Source organism: Oenanthe melanoleuca, chromosome 7 (assembly GCF_029582105.1).
Source record: "Oenanthe melanoleuca isolate GR-GAL-2019-014 chromosome 7, OMel1.0, whole genome shotgun sequence".
NCBI lineage: Eukaryota > Metazoa > Chordata > Aves > Passeriformes > Muscicapidae > Oenanthe > Oenanthe melanoleuca.
The window spans coordinates 1,346,263-1,373,913 of record NC_079341.1 but is presented as its reverse complement, the minus strand read 5'-3'; the positions used below and the strand labels follow the sequence as shown (position 1 = coordinate 1,373,913).

Sequence of the window (27,651 nt, the reverse complement as noted above, 5' to 3'; positions counted from 1 at the left end):
GTCTTACACTGCTTAAGGAAGGAAACTTTCCCCCTGTTTTACTACAGAGCTGTCTGGAAAGTGGAAGTGGCTCTGGTAGTGATCTGAGGGAAGGGAATAAACGATCATAATAAATAAAGGTGCATCCCTTGGCAGCACCATGCCTTTGCCCCAGAGAATCTTTGGATGTGGAGGGAAAATTTGGGAATCAGCAGCCCCAAAGAGGGGGAGAAATGTCTGCTCTGAGCCTCTGAGGGGCACGGAAAGGCAGCCTAGGAGGATGTTTAGCCAAAGACAAAAGTATTCTTGGCTGAAAAACAGGACTTTCTGCTCCTCTAACTCCCTCCTGCAAGCCCTGGGCCTCTTCCAGGCCCACAGAAATCTGCTGGAGCCTGGCTGTAGAAATCCCACAATCTGGAATCTGTTGGTGCACGGAGGGAGGAGGTTGGAGCCATCTGACTCTCACATCAAGATTCACAAGGATGCACCAACAACTGTTTCCCCCTTTGCATCCCCTCGGCTAGGCAGGGATATTTATCCATCTGGGAAGCCATCACAAGCAGGAATGATTTCCCTGTTCCCATTAGCCCAGCTCTCTCTCCCCTAACGATGATAAAACAGCCTCATCCTGCTGGTTGGTTTGAGATAGAGCTGTCATTGAGTCTGGGAATTTTTTTTTTCTCTTTTTTTTTTTTTTTTGCAGCTTCCGTGGTTCTGTTGCCAGGAGAATCTCCAGCGGGAACAAAAGCTGTTTTATTTAGTGGGATGGGACTGGGGGAGCAAAGGGAAAAGGGGAAGAGCAGATTTAACTCGTGGGTCGTGGGTCTTGGGCTGTGAGTGTGGCCAGGCAGCGTGGGAGGTGAGGACAGAGATTCCTTGGCTTCTAAACGGTGACAAGGAAAGATGAAGTGGGTGATTTACTGGGAATGGTGGCTTAAAAGGAAGGATTTTGATTACAAAAAAAAAAAAAAAAAAAAAAACAAAACTAGAGAGGCTCCAAGGAGAGGGTCTTTAAACAGAGCCCTGGAGGGACAGGACACAGGGAATGGCTTCCACTGCCAGAGGGCAGGGATGGATGGGATATTGGGCAGGAATTGTTCCCTGTGAGGGTGGGCAGGCCCTGGCACAGGGTGCCCAGAGCAGCTGTGGCTGCCCCTGGATCCCTGGCAGTGTCCCAGGGCAGGCTGGACACTGGGACTTGGAGCAGCCTGGGACAGTGGGAGGTGTCTCTGCCATAGCAGGGAGTGGAATGGCATGGGCTTTAAGGTCCCTTCCCACCCAAACCATTCTAAAATTCTAGGGTTTTGGTTGTAATAAAGGACTTTGCCATGTGGAATAGTCTTCCAGGAGGAGGGAGGTTGGTGCAAAGCTCTCCAAAACCCGTCCCTTCTCCCAGGGAAGAGCAGCAGGTGGGATTTGTACCCTGGCAGGGTGAGGGTGTGATGGGGGCAGGATCTGTGTGGAGGCTGAGGGCAGTGGGAGAAGGACACTGCAGGATTTACCCTAAAGAGCAGAGAAGGTGCCAGACCCATCCAGCTCTTCCACCTCTCCCCTCCAGCTCTCTGCTGTCCTTTGTTCATTCACTCTCTCAGCTGATGTCAGGCAGCCAGAGATATTAAAAGCCTCTCCGGAAGCTCTGTCCTTTGCTCTGTGCACGTACTCATCAGGCTTAAAAAACTAATCCCTGTTACTAGCAGGAAGTGGTTGTTACCTGGCCAGGTGTTCCTGTCACCTCACAAACCCCATCCAGGAGTGGTCACAGGTGATATCAGCCCTCCTTCCCACAGCTTTCCCTCCCCTTTGGCACCAGCATGGACACAGATTTATGCATCATGGAATCGTGGAATGGTTTGGGTTGGGAAGGGACCTCCAAGCTCATCCCACCCCTGCCATGGGCAGGGACAGCTTCCTCTGTCCCAGGCTGCTCCAGGCTCCATCCAGCCTGGCCTTGGACACTCCCAGGATCCAGGGGCAGCCACAGCTTCCCTGGGCACCCTGTGCCAGGGCCTGCCCACCCTCACAGGGAAGGATCTCTTCCCAATATCCCCTCCATCCCTGCACTCTGGCAAAAGCAGAGGCCATGCTTGCCAGTATCATGTAGGGAAGTGCTGCCTTCAGCCATTGTGATGGATGGAAGGGGAATAAATCCTCCAGACTCCCAGCTACAAGAGGAAATCAGGTTGGTGCCTGTGGAGGCAGCTGTTGGAGGAGTAAATCCGCCCTGCTCTAACTCCAGCCCGGCATAATGGAATTATGAAAACGAAGCAGAAACAATCCACGTGGGGAGCCTGGCAGAGGCTTTGTCTGCCAGTTCCAAAGGTGGTGAGCCTCGTTTACAAGGCACCTCTGTGGGTAATTGGCTTTGAGGCAGGAATGTTGTACCTACAGAACAAATCTTGTTGGAATTTATTGGCTTTATCCAGCCCCGAAATGCCGAGTACCTTTGAGCAAATACCTGGAAGCGCTGCCTGTGGCAGCAATGCTCCAGAGCCTCCATCCCTGCCTCGGGATGCAAACAAAGAGCTGCTGCTTCCAGTCAATAACTCAGCCTCCACAGGAGAAGAGGGACATCAAACCCTGCCAGTTATCCCTCTCCTTCGTCATTAACCATCAGGGCTGTAATTAATTCGCAGCAAGAGGAAGAGCTCGCCCCGGGGAGTTTGCTGGGAGTGCTGTACTAACCAAGCGTTATTAAACATACCTTGGCAGCCCAGCACGTGCTTCCCCAGCTCTGGAAGGCCATGCATGGCATGATCCAGGCTAAGGGATTCGCTGGATTCCTACAAAAATTGCAGGATCATGGAAGAAATGCTCCCAACAAACGCGGAGCGTGGGCGCTCCCACCAAGGGCCGGGGAGTTCTGATATTCCACGTGGAAGTGGCTTTTATCAGGTTCAGGGCTGGGAACACTCCCTTCCGGAAGGTTTTGGGGGCTGCTGTGTCAGTGAGAGCATCCCTGCCCCTTCAGGGATTGGAATTCCATGGTTCTGCCATTCCATGATCCTTCCGGTGAGGAGGATCCGTGCCCCAGCCCTGGGGAGGGGATTGGTGGTGCTGAGTTTGGGCTCATCAGACCAAGGTCTGGATGTCCAGCTCCTGTCTGCAATTCCCAAGGCAGTGTCAGAGCAAAAAGGAACTGCTCTCCTCCCAGGAAAAAAAGCTGGCTACACTCACATACCTGACCCATGGGAATGTCATCCCAGATCAGCCCTGTTCCTAAGAACTGCTCAGGCCAACAATTTCCACCTGGATTTGTGCCTGAGAAACATCACACACAGAGGAACGAACTTTACCATGGAATTCCTGCAGGATGCAATCCCATCACCACAGAAAAGCCTGGCCTTGTTAGGGCATTTTATCCAGGGCTGATTGCTCCCTGGTATCCCTTCCTTGCTCTGAGCTGCTCCTGGGCATTGCAAACTGCTCAGTTTGGGATGGATGCAGATGGAATGCTCATCCCTCCATCCCAGGCTCAGCACCAGCAACGTGCCCAAGGCACATCCTGAGCACTGGGAAAGCTGCTCCCAGGATAAGCAACAGCTGTCACCCACAAATTGCTGATTTTTAATGGACTCCAAGCACAGTTTCCCCACCCGGAGATGTGGTTTTTCCCAAGGCATCATGAGGGTGCTGGGCTGGAACTGCAGATTCTCATACACCTCCACTTTTGTCCCCAAAGGTGCTCAATGTGCCAGCCTAAGATAGGAATAATTTTGGACTTTCCAGTACCCAAAAGTTGGGGAAGGTGGAAAAGAGGAATAAATCAGCAACTCAAATACTGATTTTAATGGGAGTTTTGCAGGAGCAGAGGGACAGGAGCACCCCAGGCTCAATGCCAAGGCATGGATGGGGGCAGCATCCAGCCCAGCTGCATCCCAGGTGCCATCCCAATGTTTTCCACTGGAAAAACGGGATGGAAATGCCCCGTTGCACTTAGAGAACCGGGTTATCTGGCTGCAGGGAGCTCACCTTGGAGAAAGTCCAAAGCTCCCAAAGCAACGCTGCTGGAAAGAGCTCCCAAGGGTGCTGTGAAGTGCTTCGGTGTGCCTCGTTTGGGGAAGCCAGGAAAAGGCTTGGATGAGGCTGGGCAGTCCCAGCTAAGCCCCGGGATGGGGTCTGGCCACGCAAGGACTCACAGCCACCCCGTTGCCACCCCACTTTTGTCTCAGCCTGGCCAAAACTCCGTCCCCTTCTGCCGCGCTGGAGGAGCCGGCACCAGGAAGAGGAAATTTAATCATCAGATCCCGATTAAACCCAGGAAAAAACAAGGAGGGGGTGGGAAGAGCAGCGGCTCGAGTAGCCCAGATCCATCGCTCCGATATTTCTCGCTCAGCTGCTTTTCCAAAGGGTGTTCCAAAGGGAGATGGCCACTTTGGAGGTGTTGGTGGCCACCATCTCTGGGGTGCACTTCGTATCCATCCCTGTCCTGTTGTATTGATGCTCCTGGTATCCCATTTCCTAACCCCGCATCCCGGCCGGGCAGCACAACCCCAGGGCGGGATGCTCCCTCAGCCTGGGGGATTTTAGGGAGCACAATCCCCTTTTTCCGGCGTTGGGCGCTGTGGGAAGCTTGGCAGCAGCTCTCCCACCGTGCCTAACGTAAGAAATCAGTTTAACATTTTCCTCCGCGTTTCTCCTGCCTTTCCCACCCCGGGAGAGCAACACGGGCGGGATTTCTGCTTTACCAAAAAAAAAAAAAAACAGCGGGGGGGAGCATAAACCCCTTTAAACAACCCAGCTGCCCACCGTGAGCGCGCCCACGCTCCCCACCGGGCCGGGCGGTGATTTTCACAAGGACGCTCCCACCCCACTCCCCCATCCCTGTTTTCCCATCCTTCCCCCCCTTCCCCACGTGTTTTCCACGAGCATCCCCCCCCCAGCGCCCCCCGCGCCCCCGGCCACGCCCCGGCCACGCCCCGTGACGTCAGCGCGGGCGGGCGCGCGCGGCCCGTGCCGGCGGAGGCGCGCCCGGAGCGCAGCGGGGCCGGTCCCGGTGATCCCGGTGCTCCCGGAGCGGGAGCGGGCGCAGGTGAGAGCCGGCAGCCGGGCCAGCCCGGGGGTGCCGGGGATGCGAGCGGCTCCCGCGGGCTCCCGGCGCCGCCGGGGAAAAGTTTGCGGCGGTGGCGCTGGGAGGAGGGCGGCGGAGGTGGAGGGTCGGGCTGAGCGCGGGGAGGCGGCTGGGGAGAGCTGAGAGTGTGAGTGAGTGTTCGTGTGCGTGAGCGAGACTCTGTTTGTGTCCCTTGTGTGACACTGGGTGCGCTTGTGGCCGTGTGCGAGTGTCCGTGTGTGACACTGTGACACCGCCTGTGACACTGTGTGTGACACTGTGACACCGCGTGTGTGTGGCTGTAAGTGCGCGAGTGTCGTGTGTCCGTGTGTGACACCGCGTGTGTGGCTGTAAGTGTCCTCTGTGGGTCTGTAACTGTGTGTGTGTGTCCTGTCTGTGTCTGGGTGTGCCACGCTGTGTCGTGTGTCCGTGTGTGTGGCTGTAAGTGTCCCCTGTAACTGCGTGTGTGTCCTCTTTGTGTCTGTGTGTCGCGCTGTGTCGTCTGTCCTCCGTGTGCCACTTCGTGCGCGTGTCCTGGGTGGCTGTGCGTGTCCCCTGTGTGTGTGTGACTGTGGTGTCCCCTCTGTGTGTGTGCCAGTGTCCCCTCTGTGTGTGACTCTGTGTATGTGACTCTTGTCCCCTTTGTGTGTGACTCTGTCCCCTGAGTGTGTGGCCGCGTTTTCCCCTCGGCGCTCGCGTCCCTGCCCCGTGTCCCCGCTGCCGTGGGCTGTGCCGGGTGTGGATGTGACCGCGACACGCGTGGCTCCGTGTCCCCGTTCCGTGGCAGATGCCGTGTGCCGGGTGTGCAGTGCCTTGTCCCCCGGGTCCCGCCGGCACTGCCACGGGGGCGTGGGGACGATGGGCACCGGTTGTTGTCACCCAGCCGGTGTCACCCCGGGGCAGAGGGGCCGGGCCGGGCTGGGCTGGCTCCTCTTCCTTTTCTGCCACCGCTGGGGCGCTCCGGCGGGGGAGTGCGGGGCTGTTCCGAGCAGCATTCCAGCGGCTGTGCCTGGCATCGGTCTCCCAGCAGGATTTTCCCAGCTGGGGCTGGCCGAGGGGTCGCTGCCCTCTCTGCTCCCCGCTGCCTGCCCGAGGGATGCTGCGCAGGGCTCGGTTTTCCAGCTGTTGCTCCCGGGACACCGTTGGGTGGGAGAGGTGGAGTTGTGCAGGTGTGCGATGTGCTGCAGGCGCAGCACCGATTTTTCGGGATCCCGGCTGTTCAGGAGTAGCTGGATGTTTCCTAGGCTCGGCATAACTTTGTCACCACAGGGGACAGCGGTGACCGGGAGGTTGTTCTGTGCCCAAATTCAGCCGCTCCACATGGAAGCCCCAAACCCCAGAGGAGCTGTGGGATGTGGGATTGGGCAGATGCAAATTCCTAGCGCGGCATCCCCGCTGTGGAATGCCTGTCGCTGCCTTCCCCCCCCCCGCCTCCAGCCTGTTCTTACTCACTAGTTCTCCCTGAGATTTGCAGTGATTAAGTTTTGGCTGTTAATTAATATATACATTGCAAGTTAATAAGTCAGTTGTGCTGAGCGGAGCAGCAGCTTGGGTAGGAGTTGAGGGGGGTGTGTTGTGTTGACAACTCTGTCTGGATGCTGTGGCTCTGGAATAAGGATTCATCCTTGATTTCCTTGTGCCTGACTGCACCAGCGGGATGCTTGAATTCACTTTGAAGTAAAAAAATGTCTTGATAATGAGAAGAACATCCTCCTGGGATGGCCTGTAGGTCTGACAGGGGTCAGGGTGGGTTTGGCAGTGAGCTTGGTGCCTTCAGAGAGCTTTTCCTACCAAAATAATTCCGAGACTCTTGGAACGGTCGCGTCTCCTCCTGGCTCTTGCTCCTGTGTCAGTACCAGACCCTGCAGAGGGGACAGCATCTCTGGTGGCAGCTCTTCTCTCCTGTTCTGCTTTTTCCTTCTTTCCTCTTTTCCTCTGGAGTAGCTTGCCCTGATGAGCTGGGGCTGGCTGTCCCATCCCTGGAATGTTGGATGGGGCTTGGAGCAGCCCTGTTCTGGTGGAAGGTGAACTTTGAGGTCCCTTCCAACCCAAACCAACTGTGCTTCCCTGATGATTCCCTCAGCTTTCCAAGGTCCCCGTGTTCTTCCCACAGTGAGCTTTACCCCCTTGGTTGCTCACAGGAAAAGAATTCCCACTTTTCTCATGATCCCCCCCCATCCCACGGACCCGCAGCCCCCACCGAGCACATCCCCTCCTGGCTGGGGAACTTTGCAGGCAGAGATGCCAGCTTTCCATGGATACATATATTTCCAAAATAACCCTGTTCAGGCCCTGTGGAAGGGAATGTGCTTTTCAAAAATAGCAGCTTCGTTACTTTAATCAACCAAAGCCGGAGCAGCGTGGAGTGATTGCAGCCGCCGCTTGCCTCGGCGCTCGACATCCTAATTATGTTTGCCTTTTAATGAGAGGAAAACTATTTGCCAAGCTAAAATATTTATTTTAGCCTGGTGGGGTTGCTTGTGAGAGCTTGTGTGGATGGTAAGGAGGTGCTTTAGACACTGTGTGGGGTTTTGGTGTTGTTTTTTTTTTTCTTAATGGGAAAAGCATTTAAATATGGCAGGAGGCTTTTTCGTGGCCGGGGCTGTCTGTGCAGAGGGAGCTGGCAGCTGGAGAGGTTGGGATGTGCAGGCGGATTTGCATCCTCCTCAGTCTCCTTATTTCCAAGTGGTCTGGGAGTTGTGTCGCCTCCTGGCTCCATGGGTGGATTTCTGCTGGCAGCTGGCACAGGAGTAGCTGCAAATAACCTCACCTCAGAGCCTCCTGGCCTGGGGTTTGGCACCTGCCTTTTCTTTCCTGCCCAAAATCCCTCCTGAGAGCACCTGAGCTCTGTGGGCTGGCCCAGAGGCTCCCCAGGAGATGGTGAGGAGGTAGGATGGGTTTTTATAGAATCATGGAATTTCCTGAGTTGGGAGGAACCTGCAAGGATCAAAGTCCAACCCCTGTCCCTGCACAGACACCCCAGCAATCCCATCCTGTGTATCCCTGGCAGTGCTGCCCAAACACTCCTGGAGCTCTGGCAGCCTCGGGGCTGTGCCCATTCCCAGGGGAGCCTGGGCAGTGCCAGCACCCTCTGGGGGAAGAACCTTTCCCTGATCTCCAACCTAAACATCCCCTGGCACAGCCCCAGCTGCTCCCTGGGCACAGAGAGCAGGGGATGGCAACACCCAGGAAGGTTTTGTAGCCAGATGTTGACTTCCCCAATGACCAGTGATGAGTCAGCTTTGAAACAAGGGGATCAACCCACTGGGAAATGTATTTCTGCTTAATAACTGGGATATCTTAACTGGAGCCAGGCTGGGATATCTGGAGGCAGACAAGCCAGCAGGGATATCTGCTCTGGAGCCAGGCTGGGAGAGCTGGGGGTGTTCACTTGGGGAAGAGAAGAGAGCCCCTGCCAGACCCTAAAGGGGCTCCAGGAGAGCTGGAGAGGGACTGGGGACAAGGGATGGAGGGACAGGACACAGGGAATGGCTTCCACTGCCAGAAGGCAAGGGGTAGGGGGTGGGATGGGATGGGTTTTAAGGTCCCTTCCAACCCAAACCAGCCTGGGATTCTCTGATGGCTGTGTAAGGTGTTCATGGAGAGCAGGGTGTGGGTGCTGCTGGGGCTCCCTGCCCTCTGCACAATGCCTTGCCAGGATGCAGGGGGCATCTCCACTGCCAGCACCAGCCCAGGACCCATCCAAGCCGCTCCCCAGAATTCACAGGGTGAGATTTAAAAGCACAGAAGGCATCCCCCATGGCTTCCCTGGGCTCCCTCCTGGCCAGCAGTCCCTGCATTAACCCTGCCCAGGGCTGGGGCACAGGGCTGGCATTGTCTGGGGAGCTCGGCAGTGCTGTGCCAGCCTTGGCTGGGGCAGGGAGCACGTGGCTGTGCTGGTGGTGGCACAGGGAAAATCCCGCTGGCAGGGCTTGGGAGCTGAGGCAGGAGGGGCTGGAGAAACCCTGGGCTGCTCCTGGTGGGGGTGGTGGGGCTGATCCTGTCCCTGAAGGAGCTGAGGGGTCAGTGTCACCAACCTGTGGGGACACCAGGGCAGCTTGGCTGCTGAGGGGTTTTATTGCACTCAGAAGGATTTGCAGCCCCAGCTGGCTCTGTGGCCATAAATAATGTTTGGGGTTTTAGGAAGGGGAAAAGGAGAGCTTTGGCACGTGCATGTCCTGACAAGTCCCTTTGTTTCCCAAACAAGGTGGAGGGACTTGCTCCCAGCAGCTCAGGTCTGGTTTGTGGTGCTCAAGTGATGCCCCAGGTCCATGAACACCACAGCCATCCACAATGGATAGTTTGTGGGGGTACCTGTGGCATCTCCCCCCTCTTGTGCTCCTCCTTGCAGACTGGAAGTTTCCTTAATTTCTGCTGGTGGTCCTTGGAGTGATTTCCACGTGTCTGTGTTTCTGTGGGCTCCTAAAGGAAAGTGTGGGGGTATGGATAGGGATGTGTGTGGATGGCTCACAGCAGCAGGGAATGCAGGAGCACATGGAATCCCTCTGCTGCCTCAGGGGGCTGCAGGTCCAGGTGTTTCCGAGGGTAAAGTCAGTTTTTCATGGATCAAAGAGCAGACCAGCAATCTTCCAACTTTTTCACTGTCCCTGTATTTGCTTTTTGTCCCTCTGCTGGGAAATTGGCATTTTGGGTGGGTCACGTATTTTTGGGAGGAATCACTCGGTGTGCCACAAGCAGCATTTCCTGGCTTTAATCCCATTTTTTTTGCTGGCCAAGCTGCTGCCCATCCACTGGGACCCCCATGAGTGGTGCCCCCCAGTCCCACAGGACATTTCTATTTTTAACCTGCAGATTCCACGTGGGTTTGTGCCAGGGGTTATTTTTGGTGCCGGGAGGCAGCCATTCCCATTCCCAGCTGCCATATCAATGGGAGAGGCATGCTCTCCTTCCCCAGCTCCTGGGGCTAAAGAAGTGCTCCTGCTTTTCCCTGCCTGAGTGGGTGTGCCTGCTCCGCCCAGCAGAGAGGGTGTGTCAAATCCAGCTGTGGGAGGATGGCACATCCCATCTCCTCTTTGTGGGATCATCACACAATCCCAGATGGGTTTGGGCTGGAAGGGACCTTAAAGCTCATCCCCTTCCAATAGCAGGGTAACCTTCCACTGTCCCAGGCTGCTCCAAGCCCCTGGATCCCTGGAAGTGTCCCAGGCCAGGCTGGACATTGGGGCTTGGAGCAGCCTGGGACAGTGGAAGGTGTCCCTGGAAAGGCAGGGGATGGAATGGGATGAGCTTTAAGGTGTTTCCAGCCCAAACCATTCTGGAATTGGGTGATTTTTCATCATCTGGCTGCTTGTGTGTATATTGGAGGGATGGTGGAGCACATCTGGTTTGCAGTCCCGTTAAATGATGGGGAAAGCTATAATAATAATAATAATAATAATAATAATAGTAATAATAATAATAGCAACAACAACAACAACAATAATAATAATAATAATAATAATAATAATAATAATAATAATAATAATAATAATAATAATAATAATAATGTTGTGAAAGCCTTTCCTTTTCACTGTTCTCTGCATTCTGTGGAGTTGCTTCCTCTGCTGCCCCACGGGAGGGTTGCCCTGGGACCAGGTGGGGAAATATCACTGCCACAGAGCCAAACCAGCTGTTTTCTAGGTGACTCCAGCAAATTTTGACCCAGCAAAGACTCCTGGCTGTGGTGTGGGATCGTGAGGCTGCCTTGCTGCACAAGCTCCGTGCTTCCCTCTCCTCTCTCCAGGGGTGAATCCAGCTGTCCTTCTCCTGCTGTGCCTGGTAAAGTGCTTTAGCTCATCCCTCTAAAGTGTTCCAGGTGGTTTTTGGGGGGCAGGGTCGGCGTGGTGTGTGGCCTTGTTTGAACAAGGCCGGCTGTTTCCTTAGGAACAGGGAAAAAAAGGCGTTTTTGGAATTGAACAATGGTGCGGCGCCGGCTGGGTCAGGGCTGAGGAGCGGGGCAGGAGGGGTTTTATGGGCTGGAAGCAGTGATCCCAAAGCTCTTTTCCAGCCTAAGTTATGAGTCTGGGATAAGCCCAAGAGTGGGTTTGCTTGGACTTCTGGGTGTTTCCAGGGCTGGGTGCAGCATCCATCGTTTTCTTGGCGTGGTGGGGGAAGGTGCTCAAGTTATCCAGCTAAAAACACCTTCACAGGTAAAGTGTGGAGAAATGAGCAAAAAAAAAAAGCAGGAATTGGAGGAAGAGATGCAGTGGGCACACAGGGAGTTCAGCCCAAAGTCTCCCAAGTCTCACACACCTCTGGGACCGAGAGCATGTCAGCCCGGGTCGTGTGGTTGTGGGAGATGTTAGATCCCTAATTCCTGCCTCGTTCCCTGCTGCTGCTCCATCCTCTTGGCTCACATCCGTTCCCAGAGTGGCTGGGGGAGGGCTGCTGGGTCCCTCAGTGCAGAGGCTGCCACGGCTAAAATTAAACAAAGAGAAACTTCCCATTTTTTTGTGAGCGCTCCAGCTTCCGGAAAATGGCAGCGTGCTGGAGGCAGGCAAACAAAACAAGGCGTCCCCAGCCAGAAAAAAAAAAACCCTGCTCACCTCAGAGGCATTTCCTTGCTTTCTTTTCCCCCTCTCCAGCCTCTCTCCCTCCCCATCCTGGCTGCTCCATTGAAAAGCTGCCATCAGATTAGTGCTCCCGGGGTGGGGTTGCTCTGGGAAGCAGAGCAGCCTGCATGGAAAGCCAGCCTTGGGATTCGCTCTGCTCTCCCCCAGATCCCCTCCTTGTTGCTTATTTTGCCATAGAACATCCTCACTGGGGGTTTTTTGGGTGTGTGTGGCTGCATATTTGGGGCAGGTTGAGTTGTTGGGGTCCTTATCCCAATGGGCTTGGGAGCAGCTGGATAAGGAAAAAAAAAGAGGAGATGCTTGAGTGCATTATGAAAAAAAAGAGTTCCATGCATCCATCCCACAAAAGCAGGAGCTGTGTGAGGGTATCTTGCAAAAAAAAAGAGGAGGAGGTAGGAGTGCATCCCAGAAAAAGGAGGAGATGCCTGAGTGTATCCCAGGGAAAAAAAAAAAAAAAAAAAAAGCAGGAGGAGAGGATGCATGAGTAGACCCTGGATAAAAAGAGCTGTGCAAGTGCCTCCCACAGAGGGAGAAAGGTTTGAGTGGGTGCCTCCTGGAAAAAAGAGGAGCTGTGCTCATGTATCCCTCAAAATAAAAGGATGAGGAGATCCCTCCAAAGGAGGAATGTGAGTAAATCCCACACAAAAGAAGCAGGTAGGGGTGCATCCCAGAAAACAAAAGCAGGGATGCCCAAGTGCATCCCACAAAAAGAGAGGAGGAGAAGGGGGGGCTGCATCCCACAGTTTGCTCCAGCTCCTTCTTGGAGCAGCCTCCCCAGGAGTGGTACCTCTGCAGGGATGCATCCTGTGATTGCTCAGATGGGACAAGTGGGTTTTTTGGGGAAAGGGGAGGAAAACCTGGCATTCCCAGCACCAGGATGGCTTATTTTGGGGGTGTTTGGTGTCTTTTTTTTTTTTTTTTTTTTTTTAAATATCAGCTTCCCAGAAAGCATCTCCTTTCCAGCAGCTGAGCTTATCAGGGATTGAGAACACAAAACAAGGCTTTCCTGGGAAATGTTTTCCTTGGTTTTCTGAGAATGGGCCATGGACAAAGGGTTTGCTGTCCCTGAGAGGTGACAATTACCTCTCAGCAAATCAGAGCCCCTGTGCTGCCAGCACAGGGCCAGCTCATCATTCCAAGGGTTGCCTGGGAAGGATGCTCTGGGATTGGTGGCTCTCCTCCCATGCCTGGCTCTTCATATCCTGCTCAGCCTGGGAAAGAGGTGAAGTTTGAGGGGGTTTGGGGTTGGTTTTTTTCGCTGAGAGCTGTTGGTTTCTTCACTGCAGAGAGGCAGCTCGGTGCTGTCGGTGCTTCCAAGTAATTTTTCCGTCTCTCCCTCCTGATGCTCCCCTGAGCTGTGGCCCCTGCTCCCCAGGGAGAGCTGCCTGAAAGTTAATCGCTGCTGAAAAATGCTTTAATTAACTCAATTAGCCAGATGGTCCATCTGGGCTCCTGCAGAGCCTGATGAGATCCCTGGAATGAGGTCACAGCTCCACCCCAGTGACGGAGAGGACGCAGGGACTCATCCAAATCCCCACGGGATGTGCTGTGCTCTCCAGAGCATCCCTGCTCCTGGACCTGCACTGGGAGGTGTTTGACAGGGGGAAATTGCTTTAAACTCACAGGTTTAGAGGGCAGGGCTGGGTGGGATATTGGGCAGGAATTGTTCCCTGTGAGGGTGGGCAGGCCCTGGCACAGGGTGCCCAGAGCAGCTGTGGCTGCCCCTGGATCCCTGGAAGTGTCCCAGGCCAGGTTGGACACTGGGGCTGGGAGCAGCCTGGGACAGTGGGAGGTGTCCCTGCCCATGGGAATGAGATGGGCTTTAAGGTGTTTCCAACCCAGAGCATTCCCTGATTGTGCATCTTGCCCTGACATCCCTGAGGCTCCTCTGCAGCCCCTGCTCTGCCTGTTAGCAGGAGATCCTAAAACATCCAGGACATGGGAAGAACGAGCAGAGAAAAGCCCTGCACACTGTTGAAGCAGAGGAATGCAGGGCCCTGGAGCAGGGATTTGGGAAGGGTGAGTGTTTAACCCCTTGTGGGCATGGTGGCTGTTCCACCCCAGCTTTAGCTCCGTGTGTTGGACTCAGTTTTAAAGCCTGGACTTACAGACATCCTGAGGGAAGCTGCTTTTCCTGGCTGTGATGGAAACCTGAGTGCAGGCAGGTGGAGATGCATCCTTTCAGGCAAAAAGGGGGAATGTGTGTCCTGAAGGGTTTGGATACCACTGGAAAATGGTGCAGGTAAACTGAGGCATGGGGCATCAGTGTCTCTCCATGGGAAGGTTAAACCATGATCTCTGCAGTCCAAAAACAGGCTCTAAAATCCCTCCAAAAGGGCTTTTGGTGCAGATGGGAAAATAAATCAGTGTGGGAATATTTGCTGTTGGGCCTAAGTTTTAGAAGATTGTGATCACAGAGTGGTGATGCTGCATCAGATGCTCCCCTGGCTTGGAGAGGGAAGGGGCAGTGTTTTCCTTTGGGAAGGGGCAGGTAATTCCTGCTTTAAGGCTGCTTTAAGGCAACAGAACTTGTGAAAGTGGGACAGAGGGTAATTCCCAGTGGGAATGCTGGCAGGGGAGGTGATACTGCTGGGAACTACCAGGATGAAGAGCATCTTCCTCTGAGATGAGCATCCACTGCCCAGTGCTCCTGCTTGGAGAGGTCCCAGCTCATCCTCAGCTCCAGAGCAGTGCAGACTGAGCATTTCCCTGATTTCTTTTGTCTCCTGTGGATGGGAATCATTTGGAAGCGGAGCCTGTCCATGGAAATCCCACACTTTGTAGTGCTGCAAATACTTCTGCCTCGCTTTTGCCTTTCACCAGAAAATCCTCACCCCCCTTCCTGCACAAAAAAATGTGAGTAATGCTGGAGAAATTTGGGATGTGGCCCAGAGAGCGATCGGATATCCGGCTAAGCAGGGCTCTGACTTCTGCACTGAAAGCTCCCAAATGAATAATGCATCAGGAGCAATGGCAGATTTCGAAGGATTATATTTTTCTGGTGGTGCTCTGTTTTATCTCTCTTTAAATCTTCACTCTGCAAAACTTGGGAATGGCTTTTTTTTTTTTTTTTTTTTTTTTTTTTTCATTGCCTCAATATATTTGTTTTATGCTCAAGTAATAACACATTTCCCGTCGTCCTGTTAAAAGCAGAGCTGATGGTATTTAAAAATAATGCTGGTGCCAGTCGTCTTGTGATGCACATCATGTGTTCTGGCTGTAAATGTTGTTTATTGGGATCATGCATGGCAAAAAAAAAAGCTGGATTCACTGCAAAAGTGGGTTGTTGGGAGGCAAAAATGCCAGTGGATGTTGCTCTAAGGAATAATGGGTGGTGGTGACTGTCTCCCTTTTGGTTTTCTTTCCTCCTTCTAGACCCTGCATAAAAAGTTCCCATTTTTTTTTCCTGTTGATCGAGTACTTAAGTCATTCTTCTAAATATAAATCTCTCCTGATGCGTCAGCTGTGCCTGGGAATTCACTTCTTTTATGTGGCACTTCAAGCAAGTTTTAATTAAAAAAAAAAAAAAAAAAAAAAGGGAAAAAGAAAGGTCCATCTGCATTGGTTTGATATTTAGGGAGTTTTTTTCCTCATCAGGAGCGTGTCTAATTCCAGCCTGACCCTGCAAAGTCCTGCAGGCTGCATGTGGCCGTCATCTGGTTGTGCTGCAGAGCCTCCTCAGCTCCTGCAAAGTTCTTGCTGTGTCCTGCTTGGAATCAGGGCATGGTTTGGGTTGGAAAGGATCTTAAAGCCCATCTCATTCCGGGACAGGGACACCTTCCACTGTCCCAGCTGCTCCAAGCCCCAGTGTCCAGCCTGGCCTGGGACACTTCCAGGGATCCAGGGGCAGCCACAGCTTCACTCTGTGCCAGGACCTCCCCACCCTCAGAGGAGGAATTTCTTCCCAAAACCCCCATCTCTCTCAGTTTAAAGCCATCCCCCCTTGTCCTATCCCTCCAGGCCCTCATCAAACATCTCCCATTCCCTGGAAGTCCAGGTCTTTTCCTCAGGGCTGCTTTCAGTCCGTGCTGCTGCTCCTGGCAGAGCTGTGCCATCACTGGCACCAACATCAGCTCGATCCTTATAGGGGAAATAAAACCTGGGATGTTGATGCTGCTGTGGAAGGTGCTGAGGACAGGAGGTGTTGTCTGGGCAGGAGCCATGGATTTGTCTTCTCCAGGCAGGAGCCTGCTGCTTGCAGCCCTGTGTTTTGGGTCTGGAAACTAAAACACCTGGCTGTGGTTGTCAGAGCAGCCTCCAAGCAGAGCTGGTGGTGGGATTGAAGTTGTTTGCCGCAGAAATCCGTAAATGGAGCAGGTTCTGTGCTGCTCGTGGCCTGCTGACCCAGGGAATCTGTCCCTGAACCTGTAGGGCTTCTTAACCTCAGTTTAGTCCTTACTTTCTGAAAAGAGGTGCTCTTGTAGAGACAGAGGACAAGCTTTGGGCTCTGCTGTATCCCCTGTGTGGGTCTCAGTGGCTTTGTCTTGTTCCCTTTAATTTGGGCACTTGGTCCAAAACCACCCCTTATCACAGCTGATAACACTTCACCCCTAATTCAAGCTCCAAAACCCCAAAATTTAGCTCTGTGCTGTCTTACAGTTGGGAACTGAGCAACCTGGTCTGGTGGAAGGTTTGTTTGCCTGTGGATGGGCAAAGAAGGGTTTTAAAGTTCATTTCCAGCCCAAGCCCTTCTGGGATTCTGTGAAATCTCAGTGGGAATGAACAGAGGACGTGGCTCTGGGGCTCCTCTTGGGCAGTGAGAAGCCAGGGCAGGTCTGTCTCCTTCCAGCCCTGCCTGGGGCTGACTTCTTGGAGCCAGCAGAGAGGGAAATGGAAATGTTCCCCTCTGTGGTGGCTCAGAGTTGTCTCTTTTTTAGGGGATGCTCTTGTGCCCCGTGTCTGATGCACACATGGCAGCTGCTTTGTCCTCATGAGTGCAGTGCAGGGAACTGAAGAAATTCCTCCACTGCCTTGAGCAGGGAACAACCTGCTGTGGCTTTAGGACGACTTTCAGGTGTCATTTCAATCCTGCCTGGTGACTAACACCACGAAAAGTGCGTTTGAGATTTCAACCCTGCTTCGTCCAGCAAGGAGAGTAATTCTGAGCAAAGACTTTTGCCAAATTTGCATAAATCACTTTTTTTTACGCCTAAATAAGGGGCAGGATGGCTAAATGTTTTGCCAAGGGTTGTGTCTGGCCCAGAGAAGCAGCTTTGCCCCGCACACGGTGGAGGCTGCAGGGAGAGGACTTTGGCTCTCTGCGTTAATCCCGGCTCGCGCGTCCCTTAAACTGACGTAAAGCTGCGGTTCCAAGGGCCTGGCTTTGTTTGCAGACAAAGCCTGCCCATAAACATTTGGGGCTTAAAAGTGATGAAATTGGTTTCTTATCGGCCATCTGACCCACGGTGATGGGACTGAGCAGCTCTTATCCTGGCGAGACCGAAACAACAAAACCCTGGAGCAGCTCCAGACCGAAACGACAGAACCCTGCAGCTCCGACAGATGGGGGTGGGTGGTGTTGTTTTGGTTCCTTTATCCCCTTCATGGCACTCCTGATGCTGTGGAAAACGCTTGGAGCCACTGCTTGGATGCTATCTGACCTCCCTCACCCCCCAGGTTGAGTTAATTTGCAGGTTGCACGGAGTCTCTGTGCAGTCTGACGGGCTTTAATTTTGGGGTAATTAATTAAACAGGCAGGCGTGGTGTTTGCTCCTGTGTTGCATAAACAGCAGCCGGTTTTGGTGTATCTCAGGCACCCTCCTGGCTGGCAGAGGTAGGTGTCTGCACCTGGAAAGCTCATTCCCACCCCTGGAAAAGCTCTAAGCTAAATGAAAGTGAGCACTTGGTGCTGCTGAAAACCACCTGAAATGAGCCATGAGGTCTTTTGTGTCCAGGTAGTGAGTGTGGTGTTCAAAGTATGCTCTGGATTGAGGCAGGAACACTTCCTGGGATGGGTCTGCAGCTGGGTGGATTTGCAGGTGACAACAAACCTGAGGTCCTGATCCAGGCTCTGTTTGGTTGGTTTACATCAGATGTTAAGAAGAAATTCTTCCCTGTGAGGATGGGCAGGCCCTGGCACAGGGTGCCCAGAGCAGCTGTGGCTGCCCCTGGATCCCTGGAAGTGTCCCAGGCCAGGTTGGACATTGGGGCTGGAGCAGCCTGGGACAGTGAAAGGTGTCCCTGCCCATGAGACAAAGTTTAAGGTCCTTTCCACCCAAACCATTCCATGATTCTCTGATCTGTCCTCACATCCTCTTCCTACTTGCATCATCACCCGGGAGTTTGCTCTGCAGGTGTCTTTGCCCCCTTTCCAGCATGGAAATCCCTGGTTTGTGGGATTGGGTTGGATGTGACCAAACTCCATCTTGCCTTCCCATGAGAAGACCACCAACTCCAGCGAAGGGTTAAGCTGCTTAAACCCAGGTGTCCTGGGAAATCTGGCTGGGGAATGTTTACCAAAGAGAAGCTTAAAAAACCCTGCTGTTTTGAGGGAATTCTTTGCAATGTGCTGATTCTGTTTGTTCCTACTCAAAGAGAGGAAAGGAGTTTTTTGGCTCCTGTCAGCATTTCCAGCATAGCTGAGGGTGTCCTGTAATCCAGCAGCAGGCCAGTGATGGATTAATCAGGAAGGTGTGCAAGAAAATTAACCCAAGGGGGAGGGTGGTTTTGACCCAGCTTGGTGTCCAGGTGGTGAGTTGGGAATAAAACCCCTTGTTTTTCCCAAAAATGGACCTCCTGACTGAGGATTCTTGGAGATAGATCCATCTTGGTGGAGTGCTTGGGAAAGCTGTGTGGAGTTGTTGGTGACGACCTGCTGGGAGCTGCCTTGTCTCTGGGGGTCTGCAGCTCATCTCTGGAGCTTTGTGTTGTCCTCCCTGCACCAGCTGTGGTGGCAGCCTGTCCAGCCAGCAGGACAAGTGACTTTCTAGTGCCTGCCCCTCTCTGGTCACGCTGGTGGGACTGGTTTTCCAGCCAGGAACAAGGAGGACACGTGGCATTGCAGCAGCTCCTCTCCGTCAGGCAAGGGCAGAGTCAGTGAAGGGTGATGGGGACAGGGCTCTGAAGTGTTGATGCAGTTAAAGCTCTGTCATCATCTCCTCTTGGGGGAAGCTCAGCAGTTCAGGGACTCTGGGTTTTGACAGCTCTTGAAGGCCAAATTAGCATCCAAATTATCTAAGGAAGGAGAAGCTGCTGGGACTGTGGCTGGAGGGTGGGAAGAGAGCGAGCTGCTCCAGGATTTTCTCAGTTAGTGCCTTTTGCCTTCAAACTCCCGTGGATCTGGTTGGTTTGAGATGGGAGGAGGGGTTGAGTGGGTGATTCTGAGGTGGTTCTTGCAGCATCCACAGAGGTGGGAAGCTTTTTCCCCTCTTGACTTCCGTGGTTTCCCTTACTCTTGTGGGTGTTGGCCTGAGATTTCTTGGGTGACCATGGTGTCTGTATGCACTTTCTGGAAGGATCTTTTCTTTAAAAGTGTCTTACTGGGGCTCTGGAAACCTGGTTTTCATTTCTCCTCCACCACCAATTGCCTGTGTGAGCTTGGGCTGTTGCCTGATCCAGCTCAAATCTGAGTTTCTGTGCTTTGCAAGACATTTGGTCCATGCTTTTGGCCCTAAGCATCCTTAAGGAACAGTCTTGTTTGGCTGTTGGCCAAACTCTTGGGCTTGTGAAGGACTTTGGAGGGGCTGTGAGGGCTTGGAGGAAGATGGTTCTCTCCTGGACTCCTGTTCCACCCAAGGGTTTTAAAGCTTGAGTTTGTGTCTTTTATGTTTAACTGCTCTGGGAGCACAGCAGTGGACGTGACTTTGGGTTCTCATGGTTTTGTTGGTCCCCATGGGACTTGTCTGGATTAAACTCCTTCCCCTACCAGAGGAGCATCCATCCACAGCTCCCTGTTAAAAAGCCAGAACACTTTTGGGAGTGCCCTGCCTGAATTAGGAGGTAGTGTTGAAACCACGTGGAAGCAAGTCCAGCTTTTTTTATTTACTGATCTCTGTTATCAGGACGGGCGTGCGTGCCATGGTTGTGTCGCTGTGGAGCGGGAAGACCTGGGCTGTTGTCCCAGGAAAATCTTTTTTGGTAAACCTCACAAGGGTTCCTGCCCTCTGCAGCACCCCCAGCATCTTCCTGCACTTCCAGGTTTTTTAAACCTGTGCCACAGCAGCAGTGTTTTCAGGGGTTTGGGGTGGGCTCTGAGGTTGCTGTGGGTGCTCCAGGGTGGTGCCTGCATCTCCAGGACCCTCCTGTGCCATGGCATCAGTGCTGGGCAGCAGCAGGAGGTCCTGCAGGGAAAACTCTCTTTTCCCACCCTCAGGACTCGTTTATATTTGGGTCTCATAGAGCTGGTGATGGATATAAAAGAATCTATGAAAGGAAGTTTTTCTGTCCTCCCTGCTTGCCTGTGAAGGGTGACATCCCTGTGATGGACACCAGGCACCAGCACTCAGCCAAAATTGCCTTCATTCCCTCCCTTCTCCATCAAGCTGGCTGTGCTTGGCTTGCCCTTGCCTGGCAGCAGGAGCTGAGCCAGGCTGGAGCTCCAGGGCAGGATTTTTCCGTGGGGCTTGGCGGGGAGCGGAGGGCACGGCAGCGTTGGGCGCAGTCATTCCCACATCACATGGTGGGAATGGGCTCCAAAGCCACCCCCTGGGACGTGAGGGTGCTGCAGGAGGGGTGGGGGGTCCCATCCCTGCACAATCCCTTGTTGTGTGCTGGGCAGGGGGCTGGAAGCGCCGCGTGTTGCGCTGCTGGCAGCTGGCGGAGGCTCGTGCTGGGACGGACGTGTGAGTTTGCACCAGGGTGTTCTTTCTGCTACAGAGAGCTGGTGTTTGGTGCTGTCTGAAGGTCTGAAGGGGTGCTTTATCTTTGCTTGCCTTGGGTGGGTCTTTTCTCTTTTTTTTTTTTTTTTTTTTTTTTTTTTTTGGGAGATGAAAGCGTTGGCTTGGCAAGCGCAAGCAGCGAAGAAGGAGGAGATAGGAGAGAGGCAGCAGGGTCAGGAATCACTGGGATACACAGCACAAATCAGACTTGGGGAGTGCCTGGGCCAGGCTGCTGGGGGGAAAATCTCAGCAGTAGCCAGCTCTTCCCCACTCATCCCCACCAGCAAGGCTCGTGGAAGAGACCTGGATCACCAGGACAGGAGCCACAAGCTCATCCCTCTGTTCCTTGCCACCAGCTGCTTCCAAAGCCATCCCAGCCTGGTAGGATGGGGTGCAGGGGGCCTGGGCTGGGCTGCTGTGTCCAGTTTCGTGTTTTCCCACCTGCCTGAAGATCTGTCAGGACAAGCTTGGGAAAAGGAGGCACTTCTTGAGGTGCTGGGATCATTTTCCACTGGGGGGAAGCGTGTCGAGCTTTGTGTTGTGCCATAGCCATGAGGGAGATCTTGGAGGTGAAGGATTCACAGGGCAAAACCAAGTTCCTAAATCAGACTGTTAGCTAAAATTTGGTAACTTTGGGGCTTTTTACAACTTCTTTTGTGGGCTCTTGCACCTTGCAGTGGATTGGTGTCATCTGGCACTCCCTGAGCAGTTCCCTCAGGGCTGGGGTGTCCCCAGGGTGTAGAGGGGTCTCTGCATCTCATTCCACAGATTTATTTGGGGTTTTGTGACTGATAAAAGCAACATTTTCAGTAAATTCATTTTGGGATGAGTGTTGTGGGGAGCGCTGTGGCTCTGGGACATGAATTCCTCCCTAGAAAAAGTTTCAATTTTCTCATATCCAAGCAAAGCTGACTGTTTTTAAAAGAAACCTCCAAAAACACTTCTATGTTTGTGGGAGAGGCAGAGGAACTTGACTCTGGAGAAAGAAAAAGCAAATTAAAAGCCATAAAGCAGCAAGTGCCTGGAGTTGATCTTGGCTTTGGTGTGGGGAGAGGATGATGAGGGATTGGTTGGAGGCTCCTTCTTTTTTTTTTTTCCAATATTCAATTTGCATCCAAGGGAAAGGTGGGAGGCTTTCCCTGAGCTTCCACCACAGTCTTGAGAGGCTTTTAATGGATTTTCCAGGGAAAACAGGGGTGCAGGGTGGTAACTATGGTCTTGTGTCACGGTGGCTCCTGTTCCTTGTGCTTCCCAGGGACATGGGATGGATCCTGCAGCTCCAGGGAGGGCTGGGAGTTTGGGATGGGCAGGGATGTGCTCTGCTCCCTTTGCTGCTCCTGGAAGGACCTGGCTCCATCTCCAGCCCTGAGGGTGCTTGGTGCCACCAGCCCCTCCTGGCTCTTATCAGCCCAAATTCTTGCAGCCAGGGATTTTATCTCCCTGAGGCTCCTGGAGGGGTTTTGTCCCACCCTTGGCCAGCAGCAGATCCTGCTTCCCACCCTCAGGACTTCTGTGCACTTCTGGTTGTTCCTGCAGTTTTATTGCATTTCTTTGCTCCAGGGAGTGTTTTTGGTATTTTTCCTGGGATTCCTTTTCCTGTTGCCCATGGTGTGTCTCTGATTGATCTGCCCAGAGGTGAGTCCATCCCAAAATCCCATCAGGTGAGCTTGGAGTGATGGATGGAGCTGGGAGCACTGGGGCTCTGCCTGTGCCAGGAGGTTCCAGGGGGCTCCCCTGGGCCTGCAGTTGGATTTTTGGGCTAAGTTGTACCAGACACTTTGCAGAAGTTATTTTTAACCTTTTCCTTGCCACTGCAGCTGTGTGTTCAAGTGCTGCAGGGAAAGTGACCTTTGGCTTTAGATTTTAGTTAAGTTTTAATTTAATAGATGTGACACTGTCCCCTGCCCCAGACCTGCTGCTGGTGGGACCTGAGGGAGCAGCTGGAGCTGTGCCAGGAGGTGTTTGGGGTGGATTTTAGGAAAAGGTTCTGGCTCGTAGGGTTGGATTTGACCCTGCAGCATTCCCTGTGCCTCCCAGGAGGGAAAAGCCAGGGTGAAGAGCAGCTGTGGGTGCCTCTGAGAAGCTGCAGGACGAGCTGGTCGCCCACTGGTTTCCTTCCCCCCACCATTCATTCCAGATGCTGTTTGTGGCTTTGGGTAAACAGATGGGGCTGGGTTTTTCCCTGGTCTATATTTAACCCCAGGCTAAATTTAAAGCTCTTTCAGAGGAGCTTGCAGGCCATTGTCTGGGTGGTTTCTAAACAAATCTCACCCCTTCCACCCTTTGTTTCCCCCCACTGATCCCTTTTATCCTAACATTTGAGGGTTTGCTGGTTAGCCCTGCCTTCAGAAACAGTTTGGGTTCATCTCCAGCTCCAAAACAGGGCTCCCATCCCAAATCCAGCCGTGGGAGCCTGGCCCCCCATCCTTCACTGTGTGTGTGTGTGCATCCCAACATCCAGGAGGGACAGACAGAGATCCAGGAGGGACAGACAGATCCAGGATGCTGCTGCCAGCAGAGGAAATACCTCTCCACATCATCCCTCATTTTTCTGTGTAGATTCTCGCTGCCCTTGGGGCCTCAGGGTTCCATGCAGAGGGGATTTACAGCTGTTTCTCCACACAGCCACATCTGCCAGAAGCCTTTAGCAGGAAGCTTCCCATCTCCTTATATAAATAAGAGGGAGGGGGAGCATCCCTGCAAATTCCAGGCTTGTGGATATGTCAGTGAGAGCTGTCAGGGCTGTAGCTGCCATAATTAATATAAAATTCATTTGATGCTGGACCAGGTGTTTCAAAACATAGTCGTGGCTTACACTTGGTTTTTTCCTACTTTGTGCAGTGCTGCCCGAGCAGGGGGGAATTTGGGGATGCCACAGTGGTTTGATGTTGTTTATTTTTGTTTTAAACAAGATTGTGTGCAAGAATTGCCAAAACTGGGGAGGTGTGGGGTCCCTACAGGGAGGCACTGTGTGTTTGGGGTCTTTCCATGTCCCCTGGAAAAGCTGCAATCCCAAATGGCATGAGTGGGAAAATGAGTAGATGGTGAAGGGTGCCAGCCAAGGGGAGCATCCTTCCTCCCTTCCTTGCTTCCTGCTGGTTATTCCTGCTGGTTATTCCTTTGTCTTGCTGCAGGTCCTCTCTTTTACCTGTCCCAGCTCTGATAAGCTCAGCCTTGACTCGAAGCCTGGTTTCCCTGTGTTCATTCCCTGCCAACCCTTTTCCTGGGGTTGCTCCCAGCAGGACCCGACAGGAGGCTCTGCTCCAAGGGGAAATGTTTGCACACAAGTTCTCCCTTCCCTTTTCTGGCTGCAGCCTGGTGCATCCCTTCCAGCCAGCCACATTCCCAGCATACCAGCCCTGGGGATGGCTTGGGAAGCATTTCAAGCAGGCTGGAGCATCTCCTGCTTAGGCTCTCCCCTGCAGATTTCCTCTTGCTGCATTCCAGGAAAGGGCACCAAATCCTTCAGGACTTGCTGCTCCCCCTCACAGTGCCTGAGGAGACATCAGCTCTGTATTCCCACCTAGGGAATTTGGGTCTGGCTGTTTTTTTCTGCTTGATTTCATTTTCAAGCAGAGGGAAGAAAAGAAAAAGAAATTGCACGGGAGGGGGACAAAGGAAGAACAGCATTAGGAGTGGATGAGAATCCCTTTGTAAAACAAGGGATTTGGATATAACTTTTAATTAAAACTTTAATGGCTGAGACCTGTTGGTGGTTTTGCAGCCAGGCTGGAGTTTTGTGGCAGCTCTGGGGGAGCAGGGGGCAGGGGCTGAATCCAGAATTTCCAGAATGATCCTGGGTACGCCGTTCTGCTCCCTGGTGCAAACCTGGAGTAGCAGCTCCAGCTCAGGCTGTGCTCCAGCCATGCCTTCAGCCTTCCCTGCTTGTCCTGGCCCATCTGGGCACTGTCCCAGCTCCAGAGGACAGGGGTGACGTCAGGGGAGCTCTTGCCCACGCTTGCATCAGCCACAGCGTTGGTGGTCGGGGTGTCCTGTGGGAACGGGCTCGTTTCCCTCTTGGCCTCACTGGGCTGGTGCAGCTGCTCTTCCACAGGGGTTCTGGAAGGGTTTCTGCAAGTGCTTCTGGAAAGAAGGAGGGAAAACCCCTTTGGTTTTATGGTATTCAGTGCAGGAAGGGATATTGCTCGTCCTGGTTGGCTGGGTGAGGAGAGGGATGTGGGAATAGCCAGTCCCCATCCTAGGGGATGCTGCAGTGGGAGGGAGGGAGGGATGACCCATTTGAACAGGGGAAAAAGCCCAGTCCTGTGGGTCTGCTGTGCTCCCACAGGAGCCCAAGTGCTTGGTGGGTTTATAGTTGTATTACAGCAATGTGCAAATGCTTGGGAAATGGGGAGAAGGAGCAATTTACCATTCTGGGAGCAGCAGTGCTCCCAAAAGTGTTTTTGGCCTCTTAAAAACCAGAGGGCTGCTTTGTGTGGGGTGGTGTCCAGCATCCTGCAACACCAGGCTGTCCTTGCTCTCCAAGGGTTTGTAGGCAGCACTGTGGCTCCTGGGAGCACCCAGGGTGGTTTAAGGACAGGCTCTCCTTTCTGGGAGCACCCAGGTCTGTTCCATGGTGGTTTAAGGAGGACAGGACAGGCTCTCCTTTCCTGGAGCACCCAGGTCTGTTCCATGGTGGTTTAAGGACAGGCCAGGCTCTCCTTTCTGGGAGCACCCAGGTTCTGTTCCATGGTGGTTTAAGGACAGGCTCTCCTTTTCTGGAGCACCCAGGTTCTGTTCCATGGTGGTTTAAGGACAGGCTCTCCTTTCCTGGAGCACCCAGGTTCTGTTCCATGGTGGTTTAAGGACAGGCTCTCCTTTCCTGGAGCACCCAGGTTCTGTTCCATGGTGGTTTAAGGACAGGCTCTCCTTTCCTGGAGCACCCAGGTCTGTTCCATGGTGGTTTAAGGACAGGCTCTCCTTTCCTGGAGCACCCAGGTTCTGTTCCATGGTGGTTTAAGGACAGGCTCTCCTTTCCTGGAGCACCCAGGTCTGTTCCATGGTGGTTTAAGGACAGGCTCTCCTTTCCTGGAGCACCCAGGTTCTGTTCCATGGTGGTTTAAGGACAGGCTCTCCTTTCCTGGAGCACCCAGGTCTGTTCCATGGTGGTTTAAGGCCAGGCTCTCCTTTCCTGGAGCACCCAGGTCTGTTCCATGATGGTTTAAGGAGGACAGGCCAGGCTCTCCTTTCTGGGAGCACCCAGGTCTGTTCCATGGTGGTTTAATGCCAGGCTCTCCCGTATCGGCAGCACGGGATCGCGCTGGGTGGCACGGGGGGCCCTGCAGCCTTGCTAACAGCCTGGCCCTGTCCCTGTCCCCCAGGCTGGTTCCCGAGGCGGCGCCGGGCCCTGGCCATGTAGTGGGCGCCGGGATTGGCGATGGCGGCGCAGAGGATCCGCGCAGCCAACGCGGGCGGGCTGCCGCGCTGCCGCTCCGAGGGGACGCTCATCGACCTGGGCGAGGGCCTCGCCGACAGCGCGCTCTGCGACGTCAAAGGTGCGTGGGGAGCATCCCCTCCCTCCTTCCAGCCCCATCCTCACCCCCTGGGAGGGCTCAGTGACAGGGGGGTTCCCTCTCCCCAGCCCTGGGAGCCGGCAGGTTGCTCTTCCAATAATCCTTTTTTCTTTTTTTTTTTCACCTTTTGTGTTTTGTTTTTTTTTCCTGCTGTGTTTTCCTTACCCAGCATAAAAGCCGTGGTCAGGTGGGAGGGGAATTACTGCTCCCCTGGCAGGAGAACATCCCAAGGAAAAATGGAAGCTGAAGAGTGCTGAGGGCCTTGAAAGCAAACAGGCACAGAAGCGATTGTTTTGGCAGGTGTAGCCCCTGAACAGCAAACACTTGCTGCAAATGAGATGGGTTTTAATGCAAAACTAGGAATTGCTCCTCTTCTCCAAGGGGTTTCAGCACATCCCTGTTAACCCCTGCATGCCCAGCTGAAGGGACACAGGAACAAACACCTCCCTGTCTGCTGACACCAAAAATGCTCCATGCTGCAGGGTGACTGTGTTAACAGCGGCTTCCAACCTAGCAGGCTGCCAAAGTAATTCCAGTTTGGAGTTTCCGTGCAGCTTTCCACTGGATGAACATCCTCACGCCTTTGCCTGCTGGCAGATGAGTTGTTCAGGATGTGTACAGAACTCCTCTCCTCTGAGTGTTCCATCCCCAGGCTGTGTTCAAAGGCTTCTCTCTGCTCAGCTGCATCTTCCCTTGCCTCGCTATTTCCGTGGGTGAGAAGTGCTGCCAGCCTGCCAGTGGTGACTGCAGGGATGTGCAGTCTGAGCTCCCATCCCTTTGTCTCTGGGATTTTAAGGGCTTCCTGTGTTTTCTAAACTCCCTTTTCCTCCCAGAGAGCTCTCAAGTCTGTTGAAGCAGGTGCTGTCCCAGATCCCTTGCAGCTCCCTGCTGGTGAAAATCCAGCTTTCCTTTTTTTCTTCAGTCTAGGGAGGCAGCACACATTCAACCATCTATGGAACATCATCTGCAGCTTCTTTTTAGTGCATTTTACAGAAACACGTCCTGAAAATGAGAGCAAAGTCAAGAAGGAGGGTGACAGTGTAGGCTCAACCCAGCCTGGATGTAAATTGGGATCCACTGGCAGAAAACCCTTCCACTGGCACTTCTGCAAGGGAGGCTGGAGATGCTGCCAGGACCAGAACAGCAGTGTGGGAGGGAGGTGCTGGGATTCTGTGAGGGTTCAAACTGGGTAACCTTTAGAACTACAGAATAATTTGATTTGGGAGGGGCCTGAAAGCAGGGACACCTTCCACTAGCCCAGGCTACTCCAAGCCTCATCCAACCTGGCCTGGAGCACTTCCAGGGATTCAAGGGCAGCCACGGCTTCTCTAGGCACGCTTGACATGTGCAGGAGAGGGGTTACAGCAGAGCAAAGAGGGCTTTTACCCTGCAGGGAGAGTTGTCTTGGGTTTGGACGAACCCTTCAGGGACGAGAGGGTTGAATGTACCAGAAATAGTGGAGTTTTCTTGAAAAAATTTTATGGAGAAATTACCTCCAGGCTTGAGAGGTTGCCCAGGGAATTAGTGGACCTGGAAGTGTTCATATGGCACTTGGGGACATGGCTTAGTGGTGGACCTGGCAGTGGATTAATGGTTGGACTTGATGGTCTTGGAGGTCCTTTCTAACTTTAATGATTCAGTGATTCCAAGACTACCCCTTCATCACTTCAGACAGCCTAGAGGGATGACCTGGAATAAAGGACTCAGGTCAGTGGTGACTCTGC

General features: G+C 53.3%; 1 protein-coding gene across 3 annotated transcripts in view; it reads left to right on the top strand.

Moving 5' to 3' along the window:
• Positions 1-4,912: 4,912 nt before the first annotated feature.
• SH3BP4 (SH3 domain binding protein 4) overlaps positions 4,913-27,651 on the top strand; it is a 33,286-nt gene continuing 10,547 nt past the window's right edge. Inside the window, exons 1-4 of one of the 3 annotated variants that reach the window (XM_056496593.1) lie at positions 4,914-5,008; positions 9,234-9,336; positions 10,667-10,804; positions 25,736-25,909. In XM_056496593.1, the coding sequence (XP_056352568.1) occupies positions 25,792-25,909 (118 nt within the window). In that variant the 5' untranslated portion in view covers positions 4,914-5,008; positions 9,234-9,336; positions 10,667-10,804; positions 25,736-25,791. Of the gene's footprint in view, positions 5,009-9,233; positions 9,337-10,666; positions 10,805-25,735; positions 25,910-27,651 lie in introns of all 3 variants that reach the window. The other 2 variants (XM_056496591.1, XM_056496592.1) reach the window with 2 other exon arrangements.